Here is a 23648-nt window from a genome sequence, read left to right as displayed (position 1 = left end):
ATCATAATACAGAAATGTATAATTATATGAATAATGCTTTGCAATAGACTCGGGGGAAATACTTCCTCTGGTGCTAATTAGCAAGTGTGAATAACTATGCCAAGTCTGGGAATATTTAGAGGAATCAGAATCCAGCATTAGTTCTTGTACATTTTCGTTTTTTGTGTAATAAACATATTTGAATTAGAAATAAGGATTTGCTTTGTGAAGCAGTGATGAATTCTTAAAAGATTTCAGTAATTATTGATATATTTTTTTGGGGAATGCATTTTAAAATTCAGGCCAGAGTCTCATCCTCGTGTCTTTTTAACGACTCTGTCTGCTTTCCTGCCTCTGAGTTGTTGATCATTCTGAAGTGGTACATTTATTTTTTAACACCAAACAGGAGGGGACCCACTTGGACAATTTGCCATCGAACACATTCAAAACGAATGGAAGGTCTCTGTCAGGAAGCCCCTGGACCGCGAAGAGAAGGACAATTACCTCCTTAACATTACAGCCAGTGACGGCATCTTTACTGCCAAAGCCGTGGTAGAGGTCAAGGTGCTGGATGCCAATGACAACAGCCCTGTATGCGAAAAGGTAAAGTCCAGTTTTTTTTTCTCGACTGTATTTGCGTTTGTTGTGCCATTTCCTTCCCGGTATTCACTTTCATTTCTCTCAATTCCCCCAGTCTGTGTACAGTGAGCGAGTCCCAGAGGACTCCCCCGCCGGCAGACTCGTCTTGCAGGTCTCTGCTACAGATGCTGACATCCGCTCAAACGCCCAAATCTCTTTCGAGCTCCAGGGAGTTGGATCTGAACTTTTCATCATTGACTCTGACACAGGTGTGTGTGTGTGTGTGTCTGTGTGTGAACAACAATGGATGCAAATGCTTACGTGTATGAAGAACAGTATCGATTGTGTGACTTTAATGTGAAACCCTTATGTTAAAGTCTATCATGAAACACTCTTGGTCCTCGGCTTGGAGCCACAGAATCAAAAAGGCAGCTCAACACGACAGCAGTCTTCCATTCTGCACTTTGATTTGAGACTTGTGACGCCTCTAGTTTCTTGTTTATTTGTGTTTCTGTATGTGCAGGAATCATTATTAGAAATAGAGGAGGCAAGGGGGTGTTTTCTTGTGCCCAGTTGTTATTTACTTATTCATTGTTAAAAGAGCCAAGAACATTTCCCCGCGGGGCAACTTAAAGACCCGTAGCGACACTAAAACACAGAGTCGCACACTAAAATTCAATTTATGGCCGCTATACTTCTTGCCTGCAAATAATTTCTTCTTGGAGACGCTCTAAATCAGAGCTTCCATCTGGCTGCTGGGATGAAAAATAAGAGCAGGGGGAAAAAAAGAAAGAAAAACAATGCCAGTTAATCACCGCCAACCTGGTTTTAAAATAAATGCCAAGTTAACGCATGAAAGGACAAAACAAACTAAGCCAGTAGATTTAAAACATGTCTGCTGCTGCTGCATAGAATCCACAAGTAATGGCAAAGTTCGGCTTTTAATAATCTGAGAGACTGACACCGAGGCAACAATACCACCCTGCTGTGTTTTGGCAACCCTCAATATTCAGTTTCCAGCAGCAGTGCTACTGTTATGGAGAGGGGATGTTATTATTTCATTCAGTGCAGACAAGTAGGATTATTGCAGATGAGGACCGCCAAGAGGCTCTGGAGTTTTCCAGAGAGGTTGTGGTAATTTTGGCTGCCTCACATCCCAGGATACTTCCAAGCGGCTCTTAGCTGCCAACTCTGATGGTTTCCTTCATCATTCCACTTTCTTTTCCATTTTCTTCTCCTGCTTTTACTCGTCAATTATTTATTTATTCCCCTCCTCTCACTCGTGAAAGCCGTCGGTTGTTTAGATGTTTTTTTACTTGGTTAGTAGGCGGGGGTCCAGTGCTTTAGTAGACATGGTTTGTCTTCTTGAGACGCCTGTCTGTAAGTTGATTGTGTTTTATGTTCTTTAAATAGCAAAATGAATCTGTCTCATGCGTTTGTATATTTAGCTCAACATCCTTCTGTCTCACCTGCAGGGGAGTTAAAGACATTACAGCCCCTGGACCGAGAGGAGCAGGACGAGCACAGGTTCAAAGTGCGGGCGGTGGACGGAGGAGGGCGCTACTGCGAGGCTGACGTCCACATCACCGTGGAAGACGTCAACGACAACCCGCCTCAGTTCTCATCTGATCCCTACACCATCACGGTCTTTGAGAACACAGAGATGGGCACATATGTGGCAAAACTGCTGGCCAACGACATTGATTCTGGTGAGTTGATCCTCAGTCACGTTTCCATGACTGTGTGCTGGAGAACCAATCAGTCCATGAACTTAAACGCATGTAATGTTCAGCAAGGAAAGTGAATCCATTGCTATAACATTGGCTAAGCCCTGCATCTTTATTAACTGTAGCTACGCATGTCGACTAAAGATATTGTGTCATTTTAAATTTCAGACAGCGGTTAAACTAACTAACTAACAAGCTTCTAATTTCTAATGACTGTAGTTAGCGAGCTAGTTAAGCTATCGTTAATTAGAATGTAATGTTAGCTTCATGAGCTGCTTGTTACTCGAGTAGTTAACTTGTTTTAAAATTATAACCCCATAAGAAATATGTAAAAATATGCCGTCCTCAAAAAGTCAGAAACCCCATCAATTCATGAGCTTTTGCAAATTAATTTTGTCCTTAAATGCAGAGTACAACAATTAGTGCAGCTCCATGCACACTGCTTCAACATGTGTGACAATCCAAAATGTGACATGCCCGCTGTGCTTAGTTACTGTTGCCATGCCATGATTGAACACTTTGTAATATTAAAACTACATTTTGGATAAACCTTTGAGAGCTCTCATGCGCTCCGCTTTAAATGCAAATCAAAGGTAAACAAAGGCATTACACAAGGTAAAAATAGAAAAAGCAAACTTTGATTCAAATATATACCTGTTAAATAGGGAGTTTATTATTATGGTATAACATGCATATGCATCTTGGCTGAATGCTGACTCACAATGCACGGGTTATTATCTTTCCTTTATGCGACTGCATTACGCTAAATGGCAAGAGGGAGGGATAACAAATGTGGAATTTCATGAATGATCAACCCCTCAAATTAAAAGCTCCATTACACTCTAATGAAATTCCTCTCTCTGAAGCTGGATTCTCAAAAGGGCTGATTGCAATTTTCCATTTGCTTGGTGCAAAGCCACAGGGCCACATATTTATCTGCAGCTTCTTCACCTTTCAGCGAGCATTGCTGACCACTGAGAGGCTCACATGTGGATAAGACTGAGAACTCACACCTCGCACTTAAACAGTCATTTCAAGCTCCTTCAGGAAACCATTGGACCTGCCGTTCCAGATTAAACCTTTAGTTTAGTGGAACACGAGCCATTCACCGGCTTCACTTTCCATTTCCCCTTCGCAGTCCCTCGTTTTGGGTGGACTGACAGCTCGACAGGACGAAGCAGAGCTAGAGTTGGATCGCTCTGAGAGAAACCTTAAATAGTGAATGGAAAGCGCTGGTATTAAGACATCTCTTCCCCGAGGCTTTACTGGCACAAAATTTGCTCACTTTTGGGATATCAAGGATAAGGGTATTTGAAGGCGAGGTAGAGAAAAAAGGTTCTTCCTCCAGTTTAGCCAGGGGCAATAATTATTAAGCGTTACACTGAGTGAGAGCTAGATTTGATTAGTATTTCTCTCACATGTGGGTATCACACACATTGAGATTTCTTTTTTTGTGTGTCTGTCTCGTATTTTTTTGATATAGGTTCAAACTTAAAGCGCAACTGGCAAGTCCCAAGCATTAAGTTGAGTGTACAAAAAGAATTAGATGTTGTAGCTTTGACCCAGTTCACTCAGGCTTCAGTCTTAGCAGGCAAACATCAAAGTGTGAAGCCTCTTTCGAAGAGGAAATAGATTTTTGACTGCATATCTCTGCGAGGATTCATTCTTGGCGTTGGCTGCTGTGTGCCACCGCCTCAATGATCCACCTGTCCATTTGGCTGCAAGACGTCGGATACTTACCCACATTGCTGCTCCTCAGTTCAGCCGACTGTTACAGTCGCTGAAAGGCAGCACTTATCGGGGCAGTGGTTATGAACCAGACTGACAAACACGTCCAGACTGCTGGCTATGATCTGATAAACTAAAGTTATGCGAGTACACATTCCTTCTCTGATTCTGCCTTATCCTTTATCACTCTGCCTGGATCAGAGTGTCTCTCTGCACTGCCTCGCTGTTGTTATTTTCTTCTTTTATTGCCTCATGTCCCACTATTCTGGAGGAATTTTGAAAATGTTGTGCTTCGCCACTGCGGTGCCGCACCAGATTCATGCTTGTTCGTCACAATCTTGCCTCCAATACTGTAAGGAAAGATGTCTTGACGTGCCAACTGTCCTCCAAATTAAATCTGTTGTTGTTGCTTTTTAGATTGGTGATGTTGCGGTGTACAACATTGTCTTTAAAGGGGAACTACATTTTCAAAAATTCATACATGTTATTCCTATGGTCTAAAACAGTCCAACAATATTAGTAGACATGAACAACTCTCCCAAATCCAAAAGCTAGAGTCATAAAGGTCATAAAGTGTAAAGTGTTGAACTGCTCCCTAGACAATGAATTGGGAAAATTGTGTAGTTAATTAATTATTGCAAAAATATCAATATACCTTACTATCGCAATAGTGTTTTTGATGATAGTGAAATTGATAGTAGACGTGGATGTATCGATACATTTATTATTATTTATTTATTATTATTATTATTATATACACGTTTTAAACAGATTTAAAATTAGATGACACAGAATGTCATCTATAACACGACAGTGTCAGTTGAGAATGTTCTGAATATTTGGGTACACAACACGGAGAACCCTGCGATGTGATTAAGCTCATTTGGGTATAAATATAAATACAAACATTCAATGGGTTCACACAATCGGTCTCCTATTCATTGTCTATGGAGCAGCTCCACACACAATAGGTGTGGTGTAAGAGATACGTTGGAGACTTCTCTGGTTGATTGAACTTTCCTCGCTATGGAAACAACACATCGGAATTCTTAATTGTGTTCCCCTTTAATATGAGGCTGCAACTAAGAATCATTTTCCTTTAATCTGCTGATTTATTTTCTCGTTTAATCACTTATTTGTTGTTCTACTTTGATAGAAACAAACACATACCTGCAGGAGTCAATATAGCCATTCGAGAGTCGGCACAATTCAGTAAACTACAATTAAGCGATTGTCTCAAGGATGATCAGACCAGATAAAAGTGATGGGTAACTATATAAGCATGGCTCCCCGTGGTGGTCTCTGCAGCATCATAATGAGATCCACGGAGGACGCGGGAACTTACCTGATAAATTGGAATATAATAGCGTATTCCAAATGGGGGACCACCTGCAGAAAGGCATGATGATTATTATCGTGATCCGTCTCTGTCTTGTTGCTGGGAGCGTCCTGCTAGTGGGAGGACATGAGTTATGAGGATGGCATGGATCAGACGTTTACAGCTCCTGTTTATCAGAGGCTGTATGGAAGATGGATGTGTCTGAGTGAGAGCAGAGGGTGACGCTTTTAATCATTCAAGAATCGATACATCAATATACAAATCAATATGCTTGTTACGCCCTGTGCTTAAAGGAGTCTTTCTGTTGATGTAGCTAGTTATCTTGTGGGTGAAGCTAGCATTTCACTTAAATTGCTGAGATGTGAGTACAGGGACAGGTTGTAACCTGAGAGGTATCACAGCCTTACTATTTAAGAACTAGAAAAATAAGATTCACGTTTTTGCCTTTTCTATCTTCCCAGGTCTTAACAGCGACATCCTCTACTCATTGGTCAATTCCGCCGATGGATTCTTCTCAATCGAGGAGCACAGTGGCGTGATTAGCCTGGAACGCGCCCTCGACCGCGAGGTGCAGTCGACGTACGAGCTGAAGGCCCGCGCCAGCGACCAGGGCTCGCCGCGGCTCACCTCGCTGTGCCAGGTGGTGATCTCCGTGCTGGACATCAACGACAACCCGCCGGTGTTCGAGCACCGCGAATACACGGCCACCGTGTCTGAGGACGTGGCGGCGGGCACGCAGCTGCTCCGGGTGCAGGCCGCCAGCCGGGACACGGAGGCGAACGGAGAGATCTCCTACAGCATCATCAGCGGGAATGAGCACGGCATGTTCAGCGTGGACCCACGCACGGGTACGTGGACGCATTTAGGAGACTGCTTTTCTTCTATACATTCATTTAGCTCGGCCTTTTCTGTGCTCCTAGATTTCTCTTTGTTTGTAGTAACAAATACTTGAGTATTTCTTCAAATCCAAATTAAATGGGATATTGAAGTCTGAATTTGATACAATTTGATCGTGTGTGTGTGTGTGTGTGTGTGTGTGTGTGTGTGTGTGCACGTGTGTGCACGCATTCCTGTCCAGGATTCACATTACTGCACAGATGGTGTCTTTAGCGTGCAAAGATCCATAATGCTGTGTTCACACCAAGTCGGCACACAGTGTCTGGTTTATTCAAGCGGTATGAACCCGAAATCAACAGATTTAGCTGCCATTTAATTTCAAAAAAGAAATAATAAAGATATCAAAATAACTATTTTTCCCCTACGTGTCTGAATCAACAACGCCGGGACGTCAGGAGGAGAACCTCGTCCGAATAACTCAAGTTTAAATATTTCAATACATGAATGACTCTACTCCGACGCAAATTCCCATAAATTCCCGTCTTGCTCTGGCCCAGAAATATGTGCCAGCTTTGGCAATGAAGAAGAAGGCGGCTAACAAGCAAACATTGATGTAAAAACTAAAAGGTTTTTAAATAAAACCATTTATAAGATTATTACAAGGAAGGACATATGTTTATCAGGTTTGTTTGGCTTCAAGGACACACACAATACTGATTATTCTGTTTAAAACAAAAAGTCCACAGGGCACAAAGAGTTTCAAGCACATCAAGAGCTTCATTGCCCTGGCCATGTAATTGTTGTGGAGTCTACACAGTCTGCATTCCTGCCTTAACATTATCATGGCATCAGGTTAAATTGCCTTGGGGAAGGAGTGAGTCACTAGTACTTATCCCTCTGCAAAGAATGCTTCAAATACAATACATAAGAATAAAGAAACATAACATTTTTCATCAAATTGACTCATGCTTCTGGTGTATTGGCTGTCGTAGGTGTTTTTTTGTTACCTTTTAGATAACCTCTTGGTCGTGTGAGTCCGTGACAAGACAGCAGCTCTCCGCACGTCTCTGACTCCCTGCCGCCTCTTTGCCGCCCTCAGGTGACATCTTTGTGATTGAGCCGTTGGACTTCGAGGTCTCCCACGAATACTACATCACCGTCGAGGCCACAGATGGTGGCTCGCCACCGCTCAGCGACATGGCCACTGTGAACGTCAACCTAACCGACGTCAACGACAACGGGCCCGTCTTCAGCCAGGACATCTACACGGCCGTCGTCAGCGAGGACACGGAGCTGGGAAAGACCGTGATGGCGGTAAGAGTAAACTACATTTACCATAGGTGCTTGTTGTGGGGCAGTAACCCTTAATTAATGCTGCAAGCAGGGTGAAAGCTCTCTCTCTCTCTCTCTCTCTCTTTCTTTCCTCGAGCAAGATCTGCCACACTGTTCACCTTCTCACTCAGTCGTTAATGTATTCTCTCGCAGCCTCTGTCCTCTCTGCCCATTACTCACTGCATACACTATCACATATCTGCAGATGTGGCAAATCACCATCTGGTGGCACAGCTAAATCAAGACCAATGTTCTTCATGCTCACTGCACCCCTGTTCCCACGCATTATCTGACACACATGCTCAAACAGTTTAATTGAAAGGCATTCGACTCATTAAGCCTCCGTCCGAGATAAGGCATCCTCTACCTTTTGCATGTTACATTTTCCCTCCAATCTATTTCTGTCTCCCCTCGCTGCTCACCTCTCCTCCTCTCATAAAGGACATCTGCTTATGGCCATTTATCTGTGTGTCTAATGCACCTGGATATAAATGATCTATCACAAAATTTGATTTTAATAACCGCCATTGTCTCATACTTCCTCACTGTCTGTTGATTTCCCCGGGGATCCCTATCAATCCACTGCAAAAAAGGAATTTCAAGAAAGTAAAAAAAAGCCTTGTATTAAGTCATATTTGCCCAAAAAAAGAATATTAATCTTGTCAAGCATGTTTTGATTAGAAAAAAATATCTAATTTTAGGAAAGTATGCCTTACTTTTTCTTGATTTTTGGCTTATTTTAAGAAATCTTGTCAAGCAAAAAAATCTGCCAATGGGGTAAGTTTTTCTTGCTTTGATATATGATGATTTGATTGAATATAAGAATGTTTTGCTTCTTTCTAGAAGGGCTGTCTTTGCAGTGTATGTGACCCCGGGTGGGTTTTAAGACTGTGTGTGTGCTTTGGATTAGGTTGCGCAGGTGATTGAAACGAGTGTATGCATCTGAATAATGTTGTGATAGTAAGGTTGCAGCTAATGATTATTTTCATCGTCGGTTAATCAGACGATTGATAACAGATGAGTCGTTTTGGCTATAAAATGCAAGAAAATAAGGGGGAAAAGTCCACTACAGTATCTAAGAGCCCAGATGTCTTCTTCTGTAAGCAAAAAAACCCAAAAAGTATTCAGTTTGCAATTGAAAATCTGAGATATTGGAGAATCTGGGACATGAAAATGATTTCCATTTTGCTTGACATCACGTTTTTTTTTACCGAGTCCCACCCCTTTGCAGTGAAGAGCACCGACAAACACAACTGCAGTAATGACTCCTGTGATATAAACAGATTTCTTCTCAATGTGGCAGGTAATCGTGTGTTCGTGCAGGAACCCATCGATCAGAGAAGGAGTTGTTTTTTAAAATGTTTACTTAACAAGCAAGGACGTTCAATCGTCGTGCAAATCCACATTCAAGGCTTGCTGATTGATCGTCGTTCTGATTGTTTGATTGATCCAATAGGTGGTGGCTGAGGATCTTGACGGGCCTTCCTTCGATCACGTGCGGTACTCCATCGTGGACGGTAACCAAGGCAGCCCCTTCACCATCGATCCGGTCAGAGGAGAGCTTAAAGTTGCTCGCCAGCTGGACAGAGAGAGAGTAAGGGAAACTGCAGATACAATGCTGACTGTACACATAGAGTTTAATCCACTAAGGGACTAATTGCACTCTATGCAGAATCCAATAAGAGTCATGTCAGGGCGAATGGAGAAGCTTGTTTACTGATCTCAGCTCCATTATTTCTTACAAATGCAGCATTGCTGACTGGTTCCTTCTCTTTCTCAGACTTCAGGGTACACTCTGATGGTGGTGGCCTCAGACAACGGGTCCCCTCCTCTTTCCAGCAGCTCCTTGATCAACATAGACATCTCGGACGTCAACGACAACCCGCCGCTTTTCTCCCAGGCCAACTACAGCCTCATCATCCAGGTGAGCGAGGGTTACAGGGGTCAGTGTGGACGGCTGATTAGAGATGGAGAGCATGAGAATGAGGTAGATGGGAAGGAAGAAAGGGAGGGGGAGGAGCAGAGGGGGATTGCAGTGGACACAGAGAGAGGGATTAACAGGCTGGAATAATGGGAGGCTGTGTGACTAGAATGTCAAGAGGCAAGTAGGAGGTTGACGCAACAGAGGTAAGGACAGGGAGGAGGGGGCTAAAAGACAGAGGCTGCATCTTAAGTATAAGGATTCAGATGAGGGATGAAAGGAAGGGCTGAAAGAGTGGACACTAAGCTGAGAGTGGAGTGGATGATTGACTGGTGTAAAGGCAAGATGTGTAAGAATGAGAAGAATCTGTATTCCATTTTAGTAGATAAAATTTAAAAAAAACTTATTCCAAATGTAGGATGTAAGATGATTCATTTCCAATTTTCATATCTGTTTAGAAAACTGAGGAAAAAAGAAGAAAAAAAGCAATTTCAAAAATACTTTCTGGAGGCGCGACACATATTGTACACAGCTCAAGCGCTTCAGAATGAAACATTGTTTTGTCTCTGTCTGGCTTTATTTGACTTACTATGGCCTCATGATCAAAGTGAAGCCCAAAATCACACTAAAGCAGAACAAGAAAGAGACACAGTTCACACACGATACACCAGAGTTGAGGACCTGGAACGCTTGAGAATAAAACGAACCGGGTCAGAAGCCTTGCCACAACATCGTGGACCAGCTGTTAGACCAGCACAACTGACAAGCACCAGCACTGAGTTAATAACGGTAGAAGAAGGCTTTAAAGTGGCTATTGTCACTATTTTTATATAAAGCAATGGATCAAATGAGGTGTTGTGTGGTGTTTTCTTTTTCTTCTTTAGTCACAGAAACAGTTTCTCTCACATCAGCAGTGTTTCGTGGGTGTTTATCTTAACTTCTGAAAAACATTCCATTGCCAAACATTATAGAGCTGAAGCGCGCCGGGTGCACCACCTCCTCTCATCGCCAACATTAAACATTCCCCTCTTGTATCCCACAAGGAGAATCGACCAAAAGGCACGAGTGTTCTTCAGCTCGCCGTGACCGATCGGGACGCTTCCCACAACGGCCCACCTTTCACCTTCGCCATCGTGGATGGGAACGAGGGCGACGCTTTCCACATCAATCAGCAGGGAGCTCTAGTGGCCGTGGGGGCGCTGAATAGGAAAAGTAAAGAACACTACCTACTTCAAGCACAGGTGAGTCACGGCACAGAGGAGAAACCACAGTTGAGAGGTTGTATTGATTTAACCGTCAAGCCACAGCCACCTGATCTATTTGTCTTCCCTAGCTTCCCTTTCTGTACCTTTTCCCTGTCAGACTAACTCATCGCTATCTCCTGCTTCCCCCCCTCCACCCCCCAATTTGCCAATGCTCATCTCCCCATCTTAAACCTTTTAAATATATTCTAAATAAAGCTTTTCACCACACAGTTTGTGAGATGCTGAATTGAAGTCGGCATGCAATAAAGCTGCTGCACCAGAGTGCATCTCACAGGAGAATCATAAATCAAAAGACATTTGAGTTGGCATGATCACGTGCGCTGCCGGGTGTTGATGTGTCACCTTAGAGGAAAGAACAGGGAGGAGAAGAAGAAGAAGAAAAAAAACGAGTGGGCAGATGGGATATGAAAAGTGTGATGTCTTGTTACATGAAATGCACACTCAGATTTGAGTAATGGTTTTCGTGCAGAGCTGATGACCATCCGCGTGCAAGTGTGAATGTTAAAAAATGCCCGTTCTTCAGATGTTTTGTTGACTTTAATATCCAGTGCACCTTCAGTGTGTAGATGTAATGGAAATCCCTTTCAACGTAGGGAAAGGGATTTCAGTGAAAGAGCTTGATTGCCCTCTGCTGTTGGAAAAATGCTGAATCTCACAGTGCACAATATCTCCTTATCCATGTGTCTCCTCCCTCCTCGCGCTCAGGTGTCGGACAGCGGCAAACCTCCGCTCTTTTCCGCCGCCTTCATCAGCGTGCGCATAATCGAGGAGAGCGTCTACCCTCCCGCCATACTTCCGCTTGACATCTTCGTGACCACCGCTGGCGACGAATACCCCGGAGGAGTCCTGGGCAAGATCCACGCCACCGACCAAGACATTTACGACACCCTCACATACAGCCTCGCCTCTCCTTCCGCCGCGTCCTCGGACGAGAGCGGCGCCCTGTTCTCCGTCTCCGCCTCCGACGGCAAAGTCATCGCCCTGCGGCCTCTCGACGTGGGTCACTACCCTCTCAACGTGACGGTGACCGACGAGCGCTTCACCACGGCGGCCGACGTCACCGTGCACGTGAGGCAGGCGACCCGCCAGGCTCTGGACAATTCCATCGCCGTGCGCTTTTCGAATATCGCCCCCGAGGAGTTTATCGGGGACTACTGGCGCAACTTCCAGCGGGCGCTGAGAAACATCGCCGGCGTCCGGAGGAGCGAAGTGCAACTCGTGAGCCTGCAGCCTACAGAGCAAGGAGACCTGGATGTGCTGCTGGCTCTGGAGAGGTCTGGGAGTCCATACCAATCTCAGGAGGTAACAATTTGTGTTTCTAGCTGATGGTACAAAACTGTTGTTTTGTCTTTAGGCTGCAACTAACTATCATTGATCTATTCATTATTTAGTCCATAAAGAAAGTTTAGAAAAGTGCCCGCGGCGATGTCTTCAAATACTTGTTTTGTCCGACCGACAGTCCAAAACCCCAAATATAAAGAAAGAGAAAAGCCGATGTTCAGGTTTCAATTGTCCCCAGGTCGTCTTCCACAAGTTGAACTCCTCTGCCGCTGTGATCGAGGAGATGACGGGGGTTCGCATCGTGCGGGTGGTGCAGAAGCTGTGTGCCGGTCTGGACTGCCCCTTGAGCTTCTGCGATGAGGTCGTCTCGCTGGACAAGACCGCCATGTCCACGTACAGCACGGCTCGCCTCAGCTTTGTGTCCCCGCGACACCTGAGGACTGCGACCTGCCAGTGCGAAGGTGGGCCGATTACACATCTCTCTCTCACACACACACACACACACACACAGATTCACATTAACTGTCTGTCAGAAACTAAAAGGAAGTATGTTGTCATTTAGGTGGTAGATGTCCCGTGCTGAACAACTTGTGTGAGAACCACCCCTGTCCTGAGGGTCTGGAGTGTGTGGCAGATCCCAAAGATGCCGTGTACAGTTGCGTGTGTCCGGAGGGCAAAAAGGGCAAATGCTCCGGTAAGACAAGCCGCCCGTCCCTTCACCCGTCTCCAGCTTCATCTACTTCATCTAAATGTGATGCTGTGTGTTTGCCCCGCCTCTCCTTGACTCGCTGTCTGTTACTCCCTGTCAGACGGCCACTCACTGACGTTCAGCGGCAGCGGCTATGTGAAATACCGTCTGATGGAGAACGAGAACAAGGAGTTGATGAAACTGTCTCTGCGGCTGAGGACCCTCTCCAGCCACGCCACCGTCATGTATGCCAAGGGAACCGACTACAGCATCCTCGAGGTGTGTTTGTGGGTTGCAAACGTATTTGCCCAGCCTCATTACTCTGCCATTTATTCCTTCGGCGTCCCTCAAACTGAAATGATAACCTCGCTTATCATAATTAAGTCTAGACGGACTGTCCGTCTGCATTTCTGAGCTTTTCTCTGTATTAAAGTCCGGCATTTCCATATCAGAAGGGCTTAATAAACACAAAATTGACCCGCACTCCCACGAGACCATCCAGCCATGTGTGCCAATCAACTGCGCTGAAGGGTTCAAAAAGGCATTTTAAAACCCCCTTTCACACAAGGGACGGTGGGAATGTTGTGGTGGGTTGAAAAAAAATCAAAATATCTCACACACAAGAGCTATTTCAGTACTGAGAGGGAAACAGAAAGCAGTTCTCAACACATTCCTTTCAGGGTCTGTCTGGTATAGCAGTATGCATGCCAGCCTGTAGACTAAAACCTGGCTGGCTAAGAGGGAGTTATTGTTTAAAGGCTTTTAGCATCTCTAAACTGTTGCTTGTGGTATTTAGAGGCATGAACAGAAGTTAGACTGTTAAGCGAGTAGAGTTAGGAGACATTTGTTTGCTACCATTAAGATAAGATGGAATCATGGTGGTACATTGACGCACATTGTACTTTCTGATAGGGGGTGATTAATGACGGTGTCACACAACGATTTCTCCGCCCAAGTTTTAATCTTGTGGAGCTCGTAATCGAAAAGAGGAAACCAAGATTAAATGAGTGACCTCCCCAAGTCCGGTGCACACAGATGCATGTTCATGTTCTAACTCTGTATTTTACGCCTCCGATAGATCGTGAACGGCCGGCTGCAGTACAAGTTCGACTGCGGCAGCGGCCCCGGCCTCGTGTCGGTCCACAGCGCTCAGGTGAACGACGGGGAGTGGCACACGCTCACGCTGGAGGTGGACGGCAACTACGCCAAGCTCGTGCTGGACCGGGTGCACGCCGCCTCGGGCACGGCACCGGGCACCCTGCGAACCCTCAACCTGGACAACAGCATTTACTTCGGCGGCCACGTGCGGCAGCTGGCCGCGGCCCGCCACGGGCGCAGCCTGCCCGTCACCAACGGGCTCCGCGGCTGCCTGGAGGCCCTCAGCCTGAACGGCCAGGAGCTGCCTCTCAACACCAAAGCTCTCCGGGCCCACGCTGTGCTGGAGGACATCGTGGACGTGACGCCAGGCTGCGCACTCGCACCCGTTGAGAGTTGCTCCAGCAACCCCTGCACCAACGGAGGGAGCTGCACCTCGCTGCCCAATGGAGGTGTGTAATGTACATGTTCTTAGGTGTGGAGGAGCTTATGAGAAGTTTGAATTGTGCCCTTATTCCTAAGCTGATGATGTGTTTCTGCCTCAAATAAAAAGGGCTCCATAGGTGTAGCGACTGAAGCGGTGAACCTGCTCTTTTATTCAAGAGAGGCTATTAGAGTTATTAGGCTATTATCATAGTTTCAAGAGACCTCTCCCTGTTTTCTGATGTGTTCCTGTCGTCGTGTTAATTTGCAGCCAGTGCCGTTTGCTAATAATGCAAACTTGACACTTCTGCATCTGTTTCACATTAAAAAAACCTGCCAGCGGTTCAGAGGGTATAATCCCTCAGCGTCCCCGGAAGGCTTTTTTTGTGAAACATCTGCAAGACGTGTCGAATTTCAGTAACATCAGCTCAAATTAAAGGAAGAACTCCAGACAGTGTGGTCAGCGTACCATTGTACTTGTGTAAATTCTGCGGAATTTAACAAGTGAACCGTTAAAGTAAAGTGCCAGTTCGTTTTGTACTTTTTTTTTTCTCCCCCTCGGCCTTTATGCATATCTGACCTTTACCTGTTTTATGAGACAACTCACCCCGAGTGATTCTTTTCAAACTGGCTTGGATTTGAGAATCAACAGCAGTTTAAAAATGTCATTGGCTTCATGATTTCTTTTCTTTTCATGAATTCCGCAGGCTACTTCTGTAAGTGTCCAGCCTCTTTCATGGGCACCCACTGTGAGATTGGCATCAGCCCTTGTGCCTCCAACCCCTGCCTGTACGGGGGCACCTGTGTTCCTCGCACAGACGACTTCTACTGCCAGTGCAGAGGGCAGTACTCAGGACAACGGTACGACAACCTCTTTCTGTTTGCTCTTTATTTTAGCCTGAATCCTTTATACCATATGGGAAGAAATATTTTGCATGTGATGATGATTAGGTAACGAAGCTAGATAAAGGCAAACCATTTCATACCCCTCATTGTACCACTAATATTGAAATTCATACTTATTACATGTATTGTTGAGTAGTTTGAGTGTGAACTTGCATTTTCAAGTCTCGGGGAATTCGCAGACTGACAATCTGTTGTCAACTTGTTTTGAATTCAGGTGCCAGTTGGGGCCGTACTGCAGAGACAACCCCTGTCAAAACAGCGGGAAGTGCATCGATAGTCTGGATGGTCCAGTGTGTGAGTGTGAATTGGGCTTCCAGGGAGACAGGTATGTGCATGTTGTCTTCAAATATCTCCAACTAGAGTCTGACATGTTTGCACGGGCAGTTTATAACACATCTCTAAATTCGACCAGGTGCCTGAGCGATGTTGACGAGTGCATCAAGAACCCCTGTGCCAACGGGGGCCAGTGCCAGAACACGTACGGCTCCTACAAGTGCAACTGCTCGCTGGGTTTCAACGGGCAGATGTGCGAACTCCGCGCCGAGGTCCGCAACGAGTTCGTCTCCACCTCCTGGAACATCGGCCTGGAGGAGGTGATCGGCATTGTGGTATTTGTGTCCAGCATCTTCATCCTGGTCCTCCTCTTCATCATCATCCGCAAGAAGGCCTGTCGCAGAAAGTCCAAGACCGACAACGACGACAAACATCTGGGCGGTTCGGGCGTGCCTCACTCCTTTCTGCAGAGGCCTTACTTCGACGCCAAACTCAACAAGAACATCTACTCCGACATCCCGCCTCAGGTCCCCGTACGGCCCATCTCATACACTCCCAGCATTCCGAGCGACTCGAGGAACAACCTGGACCGGAACTCGTTCGAGGGCTCGGCGATACCCGAGCACCCGGAGTTCAGCACCTTCAACCCGGACTTGCACGGACACCGGAAGACCGTGGCCGTGTGCAGTGTAGCACCCAATCTCCCTCCTCCCCCTGCCTCCAACTCCGTCTCAGACAGCGACTCCATCCAGAAGCCAAACTGGGACTACGATTATGACAGTAAGTCCCTGCGTTGCTTTGAGGGTCCATATTAGCACTATTATGACATTTATTGCATTTAAGGCGGTCAACGATGATCATGATTACGCTTTATTACATACACCAATGCTGGCTAATGCACATTTATGGGTCCATAATGACCTAATAGTGTTCTTAGAAGTTTCCTGGAAAGGATGACGTTATTTGTTAGTAATAATAGTAAAAGAATAGAGGCAATGCGTAATCGGTGCACTTCTGGTTAAATGATTTCAGTTAATTACTAGTTTAATTTTGTCTTTGTCTTGAAGTTTGTCTCCATTTTCTCCATAATGTGTACCAAATTATGCAGTTCTTGGCAGGAAACTTGCGACCAAATACTGGAGTCCAAGTTAATTCCAATGCAAATAAAACTAAATAATTGTGGTTTTATATATGAGCGTAACAGTGGAGCAAAGTTCATGGAACAGAAATTCCATGACGACCTCCACCCAAGGACGTTATGTCTTCGGTTCTGTTTGTGTTTTGTCTCCAGGATTACGGGCAAAAAATACTATCAGACTTAATAAATCACGGGGCGGATACAAGCACTTTGTTTCACTCACGGAAAACGGCCAGAGCGCTCTCCAAGTGCCCTTCTAGTGTTTTATAGGATTTTGCATATATTTGACATATTTGGTCGTGGTTTTCATCAATTTATATGTAGAAGAACACTATCAAATCAAAAGCAGAAATGTCCAACAAAAAGGCAACGTTGTATTTGGTTGCGTATCCTCAGATTAATGGATTCCAACCACATTGCCACACGGGTTGTTTTTTAATTTCTCATCCATGTGTCGAAGTTTTTCCCCTTTTATCAAATTGTGCTCTCTCTTCCAGCTAAAGTGGTGGACTTGGATCCGTGCCTGACCAAGAAGCCCGTGGAGGACAGCGCCTGCCACCCCTACAACACCAGGGGCAGCATGTCTGAGGTCCAGTCCCTCAGCTCCTTCCAGTCAGAGTCCTGCGATGACAACGGTACGCCGCCCCGTTCAGCATGTTTGTCCACTGAGGAAAAACTAACGAGACAGAATCATTTGAAAAATGCCACCTTTTATAAAGCGTAACATGTATGAGATGCCATTTCTGCACTTTTGTGATGAGTGTTTCTTTTGTCTGAGCCTGCAGGGTGTTGCAACGGTTACATTTGCCTCGTAGAGCCTCGTTGATGTCGACGCTAACTCTGTTTCTTTGCATGCTCAGAATGGATGGCCCAAATGGTGGCTGTGGGGTCACATGTTCTCTTCTCTTTCTCTTTGCTGCGGGGCTTCAGCTCCCATATGGATCAAATCAGTCCACAGATCCAGAACAAGGTTTTAATTAGGGAGGTCCAGCCTGTAAGTCCTCAATCACTACCGGTACAGACGGAAGCAATCACAAGAACTTGTACTGTGTATTTCTCCAGGGATTATATATATATATATATATATATATATATATATATATATATATATATATATATATATATATATATAGATAAAAACATTCTGACCCTGTATTCTAATCAGTTGTACTGTGTTCAAAAGGAGTTTGATGACTTTATCAGCGAGCACTTATGTTCCATTTTGAAAATCCCTCACTAGGTCATTGACTTTGACAGACGTCTGCATTTTCTTTTCTTTTTTCCCTTTTTGATTTACACGCATGCCTTTTCTTCTCTTTTTGTTTGTCTCTTCTTTTTTTCAACATGTAGCTACAAACAGATGTTTAAAGCGAACATCCAGGAACATGTCACAAGGGTATACACATGTAATGTTCTCCTTTTTATTTCCTTTTCATATCTCATTTTTTACCCTTCAAGTCATCACTGGCCTATCATGATGGGGATTGTGCTGCTCATAAGTCATCAAAACCTTCATCTCGACTTAAATTGATTATTTCCTTAACAAGCTCCTGCCGTTTCCTCAGTTCCTGCGTTGGTTTTCTAAACACGCGGAGGCTTTCCTCCGTGTTAGGGTTGGAAATGTGTTTTTATCCCTGGGGAATTTCACTGATTCTTCCATCTGTACCGTCAATGGCACCCCGTAGCATCTCAGTATGTTGTTGTTGTTGTTGTTGTTGTTGTGTGTTATCTTGCACAAACAAGACCCTCCCTCCCCTTCCCACTGTTTCGCCTTCCGCCACCGTCTTGTGCCCAGTCATAAAAACCCCTCCCCCGACATTAAGTGTTAAAAGAAAAAAAAAGTGTGTCCAGCAACAGCGACGTTTTTGGGAAGTGTCGCTTGTGTTGGCATTACTCCCACCACCATGCACTCCATATGTGTTTTTTTTATGTTGTATATATTATTCCAGCATTTGTAGTAATGCTGAATCTCCTCCACCCGCTCCTCCCTCTCCCGCCTCTCACAAGCCTCCATAGTGACTGTAATCCACCGTGTCAACTCTGCTGTAGACACGGTGGAAGGAGAAGGCGCTCTTTGATTGCCTCCATCTGCCAGTAGCTTTGTCCTTGTTGTTGGGATGTGAAGTGCAGGTTATAAGCGCTGCCATTATCTTACACCGACGAGCCTCATCCAACCTTGACGCGCTCTCTGTTTTTAAGATTCGGCTGCTAATTAAAAAGCGATGCAAATACTAAATTAAAAAAGCGCAGACGCGTTGCCTTCCAGTCACAGTATTGATCTTTGCCAACTTTTTGATTACACACCTCAAGAAGTCTGTTAAAGAGAATGGCAGACCTGTTGACCATTAATTAACCTGTCACTCCCTTTTATCATTATCATGTCTCTCAGTGTTTCATTGCCCTCATTTCATCACTGTTCTCAGCCGGTTGTTCCTTCTTCTCAGGTTTTAATGTGACTTGTTCTTTCTCTCCTTCTCCTCCTTTCTCGACCTCATGTAAAGAGTCTTTTTTGGCTCATGATCTCAACAACCCAAGAGGTGACTTTTTACATCTTTGTTTGCCTGATGTCCATTGGTGTTCCCCACCCCGATCCCGCCCTCTTAACCGTTAACCGCCACTAACCCTGCAGCTTAATGAGGAGCTCAGTTAGGCCCAGCTGCTGAGTGCTTTCTGCATCGGTGGCCTCTTAAGGTGTTTTGTCTGCCATTATTATTCCCCCTAAAAACATTCCCATGCATGGTTTTGATGCTGTGACAACATTAAAGCAAACGTTAACCCGAGCATTATATGGTCAAAGGTTTTGCTCAGTAACTAACGGGGGAATTTAACGGACTGGTTGTAAGTCGTTTGTGTGTCTGCTCGTGCTGTGGAGAGTTCGTCACTCAGCATTTGCAGCAGTCACTATTTTCAACACCTGAACTTGACTGTATGTTTAATTGGTTTAGCCATCTTGAGTTACATCACACAAAAACATTTTGTAAATGTAATTTGTCTCTTTACAGAGTAGGTATGATATCATCTTCAATAATTTGACATATTTTCATATGAGGTATAATAACTAGAGAGATTTAAATCATATCCTATGTATTTGATTGGATAATGCAGATTTGGGCGTGGCTAAATGGAGCTGTGGAGAGATACTGAGGACAAGGATACACGTTTAATATATATTTAAGGTGTACGTCAATGAAAGATGATTCATTAAAAATAGTTAAACATATTATAGGATAGAAAATGAGAGATTTTGCTCTTTTTTGCACATGGTATGGCATATAACAAGATACCAGTACAAATAATACAGGTATATCACTGTCCTTAAATATGTGAATGTGTCTGCAGTGTGTTTAAAAGGTTGCTCTCACAACGTGGTGTGAAGTGTTTTATTAATGAACAAGTCCTTGTGTTGGTGTGATGTATTGTGTTATTGTTGCATGGTGTGGGTTTTTAACATTAACATGTTATCATATGGTGAATGCTATCAACTGTGCTGCATGTGATCTTTGGTGCATCTTATAATTGAGTGTGTTTGGGCTTTCCCTTATCAAACAGGATATCACTGGGACACATCTGATTGGATGCCAAGTGTTCAACTTCCTGGAATCCAGGAGTTTCCACAGTATGAGGTTGTGGAGTCGCCCGCCCCTCTGTACAGTGACCCGAGTGCCATCGACACCGACTACTATCCCGGCGGCTTCGACATCGAGAGCGACTTCCCTCCGCCGCCGGAGGACTTCCACGCAAACGACGACCTGCCGCCCCCACCTCTGCCGGAGTACGACACGCTGCGGTCCACGAGCCGAGATTATGACCCGTCTGCGCCCGGTCCGGGCAGCCCGGCCGGGGTCCGCCAGCGCCCGGCCCTGCCGCAGCTCTACAGCCTTAACCAGTACCTGCCACAGCACTCCTACCCGGGCGACGGGGCCGACGCCGAGGGCCAAACTTCCACCTCAGGCGCCACCAGCCCGTCTTCCACCATGGGCACCGGTGGCTTCAGAGGGGGCTATCCTTTAGGTTGTAGTCGGGACTTTGACTCCTCAGCTCTGGACAACATGTCCATGTCTCTGTACACGTCCACAGCCTCCTGCTCGGACATGTCCGCGTGCTGCGAGGAGTCCGAGGTGATGATAAGCGACTACGAGAGCGGCGACGAGGGCCACTTCGAGCGGCTGGTCATCCCGGCGCTCGACTCCCAACAGCACACTGAAGTCTGACACTGGATCCAAACAAAAGTGCCTGAAACCCCACAGCCACACGTTATGTCCCCCTCTCACACCACCCTCACTAAACACACACACACACGCATACATTGACACACACGATTAATTGAATCCAAACACAGGGGTTGTTGAGACTGGTTGTGAAGGCCAATCGGCTGAGAAGATCTCATGAAGCTATGGGAGAGACTCTGTAGCATCTTAACATCGGCTCGGTCCAACTCCTGCCCCTTTGAGTCGCTTTCAGTGACTGTCATCACACAGGAAGTGGACTGTCTGAAGGGTCAACATTTCAATGTACAACATGAAAAGCATCATGAGAAGAAGAAGAAGAAAAAAAGAAAATATTTCACAACAATATCTCTGTTTCTATAAAAAATACATCCAAGCAAAATGTTTTTATACAAGTCCTCATTTTCAATGTAAATTTAAATGTACAGTTTTGATTTCAAAGTTTACTAGGTTTTGTAGATATTCTATGCTTTTATTTTCAACAAAAAAAGAGTTAAATGGTGTGACATTATCAGCCTTACTGTGCTTACATTCACGAAAAAAGAGGAAAGGTTAAAAAAAGAGAGAGAAGAAAAGAGCGTGGCTTTCCAAACACAGTGTACTCGTAAAGTTAATTGTCTCCTGCTCCATTTAAAAAAAAGGGTCTTCAATGAACGACTGCATATTCTTGTTGTTTTTTTATTTGTTTGTCTGTAAATTTTGACTTTGGAACCTCTTTATTTTTCCACCAAGAAAATGGGACCCAATATATTTATAGTGCAGAGTTATCCATGGACACGTGACTTTTTCAGGTGTCTGTGTGTGTGTGAGCAATGCTATGGTCTTGTTAAGGTTTTTATTGAATACTGCCACGAGCTCACGCTTTCCTACTGGCAATAAATTATTCCTAAAAAATATCCCCGCTGTCTGTGTGCAATTATTTCTAAACTGAATTTACGAATTAAGCCAAGTTGTAGAACCATCGCTGTAGCTGGAATTGTTTGGGGGAAAAAAGTCAACTGTTTGACAGGTTTTGTATTTTATTTGTTGTAAATTACATGTTCTATTTGAGAAGATTGTTGGCAGACCAAAGTATGCTATATGAATCAATAATCAGTGAGGGAAAATAACATGCAGTTGCAGCCCAGCAATGTAATGCAACATATGTGATAAATTACATTTTTAAAAGTCGTATATACAGTAACAATAAACATTTTCAGAGCAACAAAGCAGTGTTTATCTTCTTAAGCAGCGGCCAATGGGTCAGTCATTACAAAGCCATGCAGCCAACACTAGCAATACTCCAAACTATATTTATTCATTCTTGTTTTCACATATACCAAATATGTCGGGTTGTGTTTAAAATAGGACAGAGAAGATTTGATGGAATGCTGTTTTCAATGAAGCTTCGGAACAAGCTGATCCACAGTATACAGAAGTATTCAAAAAAGTGTTTCCCCATTTTGTTGCAGGGATATGCTAAAATAGTTTTCATTATTTCAGTCTACTCTTAATGCCCAGTCATGATAAATCAAAAGAAAGGATTTTAGACATTTTTGCAAAGGTATCAAAAAGAGAAGAAAAAAACACAGCAGTATTTCATCGGCATAGTATTTGACCCTTAGCCTCTCATTTCTCTTGATCGCCTTTGAGATGCTTCCACCCCTTGATTGCAGCCCACCTCGGGTCAATTCAGAAAAGCACAGACTTGACTTTTCGAGCTCTCAAGCTGGCAAAGCGACAAGATTCTCTGGTTTGATGAAACCGAGAGCGAATGGTGAACCCTCCAGGCCACCGTACAGTCTGACGGCTCCGTGTCACCTCCCTCCTCCGACTCCCGGCGGCCGCTTGTATCAATAAACCCCGGTTGTCTCGCACAAGGATGGTAAACTAACATGACCCCGGTACCTCCGGGCCGGCTGCAGTCTCAGCGCCGTGTTTCTTTCTCTCGCTCGCTGGACTCGGGAACGACTGTTCTTCCTCCTGGTGACCTTTTGACCTTCAGACCACGGCCGCAGAGTCACTCCAATATCTGCTGGCCGACTCTGCAGACATAACTCTCCTCAGCCTCCCTTTAATGAACACTGAATACAATCAGTAGCGCTTGATAAATGAGACATACTTACCTAACTTCTGGTGTTATTGAGACTTAATTTATCAACGCTTTAAATGAGGCATTTTTTAGAAGAACTTTTGGGGTGCATGTGTGTGTGGATCTATATTTTGTGATAGTGTCACTTGGGGACATCAGAGTTGGACAGTTTGAAATTGCACACATCCATTTGGGGCTTTAGCAGCAGACTTGATGGATTACTGGATTGCTCACTTTATAATAAACCTTTTAATCTGCAGCTATAAATCTTAGTAAGACATTAATAAAGTGTCATAGATTTATCAATCTCTAATAATCTGGCAAGCCTGCAGAGCCTAATATTTAAAGGAACAGCTCACATTTTTGGGAAATACATGTTGGAGGCTTTCGGATCAGGGACCAGATCCGAGGACGAAGTTTCCACAATCCCCTCATGCGCATCGTCCAGAAGTCTTTATTTTAAACACACCCAAATCAAATGTTAAGTTTTATAAGCAGAACATTTAATTGTGAAAAGATTAGACCCTGGCCCTATTGCTGCGTTTTCCACCCCAAGAAGAGGCTGTTACTAAAAGATGTTCAGTGAGTACAATTCCCACTCAACATGTTCAGAAACAGCGCCATAGGATTGCACATGTGAACAGACATCCTAAAACTCCAGCAGTGGTTGGCATTCGAATCACTTTGCAAGCATTCATGTGCTGCTTAATCTCATGCTTGGTGGATCCAATTAACTCTGGAAATGGCACCAGATGTTCTTCCATTAAATAAATTAAGATTTTCACACCCATTAATGCATTATTCATACTATGGAATCACGAACGCAGCACTGTGGGAAAA

The 23648-nt window shown here is 44.6% G+C and overlaps 1 protein-coding gene across 1 annotated transcript in view; it reads left to right on the top strand.

Moving 5' to 3' along the window:
* The window catches only part of fat1a (FAT atypical cadherin 1a), a 71211-nt gene extending 49348 nt beyond the window's left edge, over positions 1-21863 (top strand). Inside the window, exons 12-29 of the mRNA XM_079219708.1 lie at positions 386-582; positions 674-827; positions 2034-2267; positions 5814-6200; positions 7289-7503; positions 8978-9115; positions 9302-9445; positions 10486-10683; positions 11413-12009; positions 12227-12449; positions 12551-12682; positions 12798-12955; positions 13755-14223; positions 14902-15055; positions 15315-15425; positions 15513-16153; positions 17009-17146; positions 20061-21863. Coding sequence (XP_079075834.1) covers positions 386-582; positions 674-827; positions 2034-2267; positions 5814-6200; positions 7289-7503; positions 8978-9115; positions 9302-9445; positions 10486-10683; positions 11413-12009; positions 12227-12449; positions 12551-12682; positions 12798-12955; positions 13755-14223; positions 14902-15055; positions 15315-15425; positions 15513-16153; positions 17009-17146; positions 20061-20722 — 4952 coding nt within the window. The 3' untranslated portion in view covers positions 20723-21863. The remainder of the gene's footprint in view (positions 1-385; positions 583-673; positions 828-2033; positions 2268-5813; positions 6201-7288; positions 7504-8977; positions 9116-9301; positions 9446-10485; positions 10684-11412; positions 12010-12226; positions 12450-12550; positions 12683-12797; positions 12956-13754; positions 14224-14901; positions 15056-15314; positions 15426-15512; positions 16154-17008; positions 17147-20060) is intronic.
* Positions 21864-23648: the final 1785 nt, after the last annotated feature.

The sequence above is a fragment of the Taurulus bubalis genome (assembly GCF_910589615.1).
Source record: "Taurulus bubalis genome assembly, chromosome: 6".
Classification (NCBI taxonomy): domain Eukaryota; kingdom Metazoa; phylum Chordata; class Actinopteri; order Perciformes; family Cottidae; genus Taurulus; species Taurulus bubalis.
Note: the sequence above shows the minus strand (reverse complement) of the source record. Positions and strands in the feature narration are given on the sequence as shown.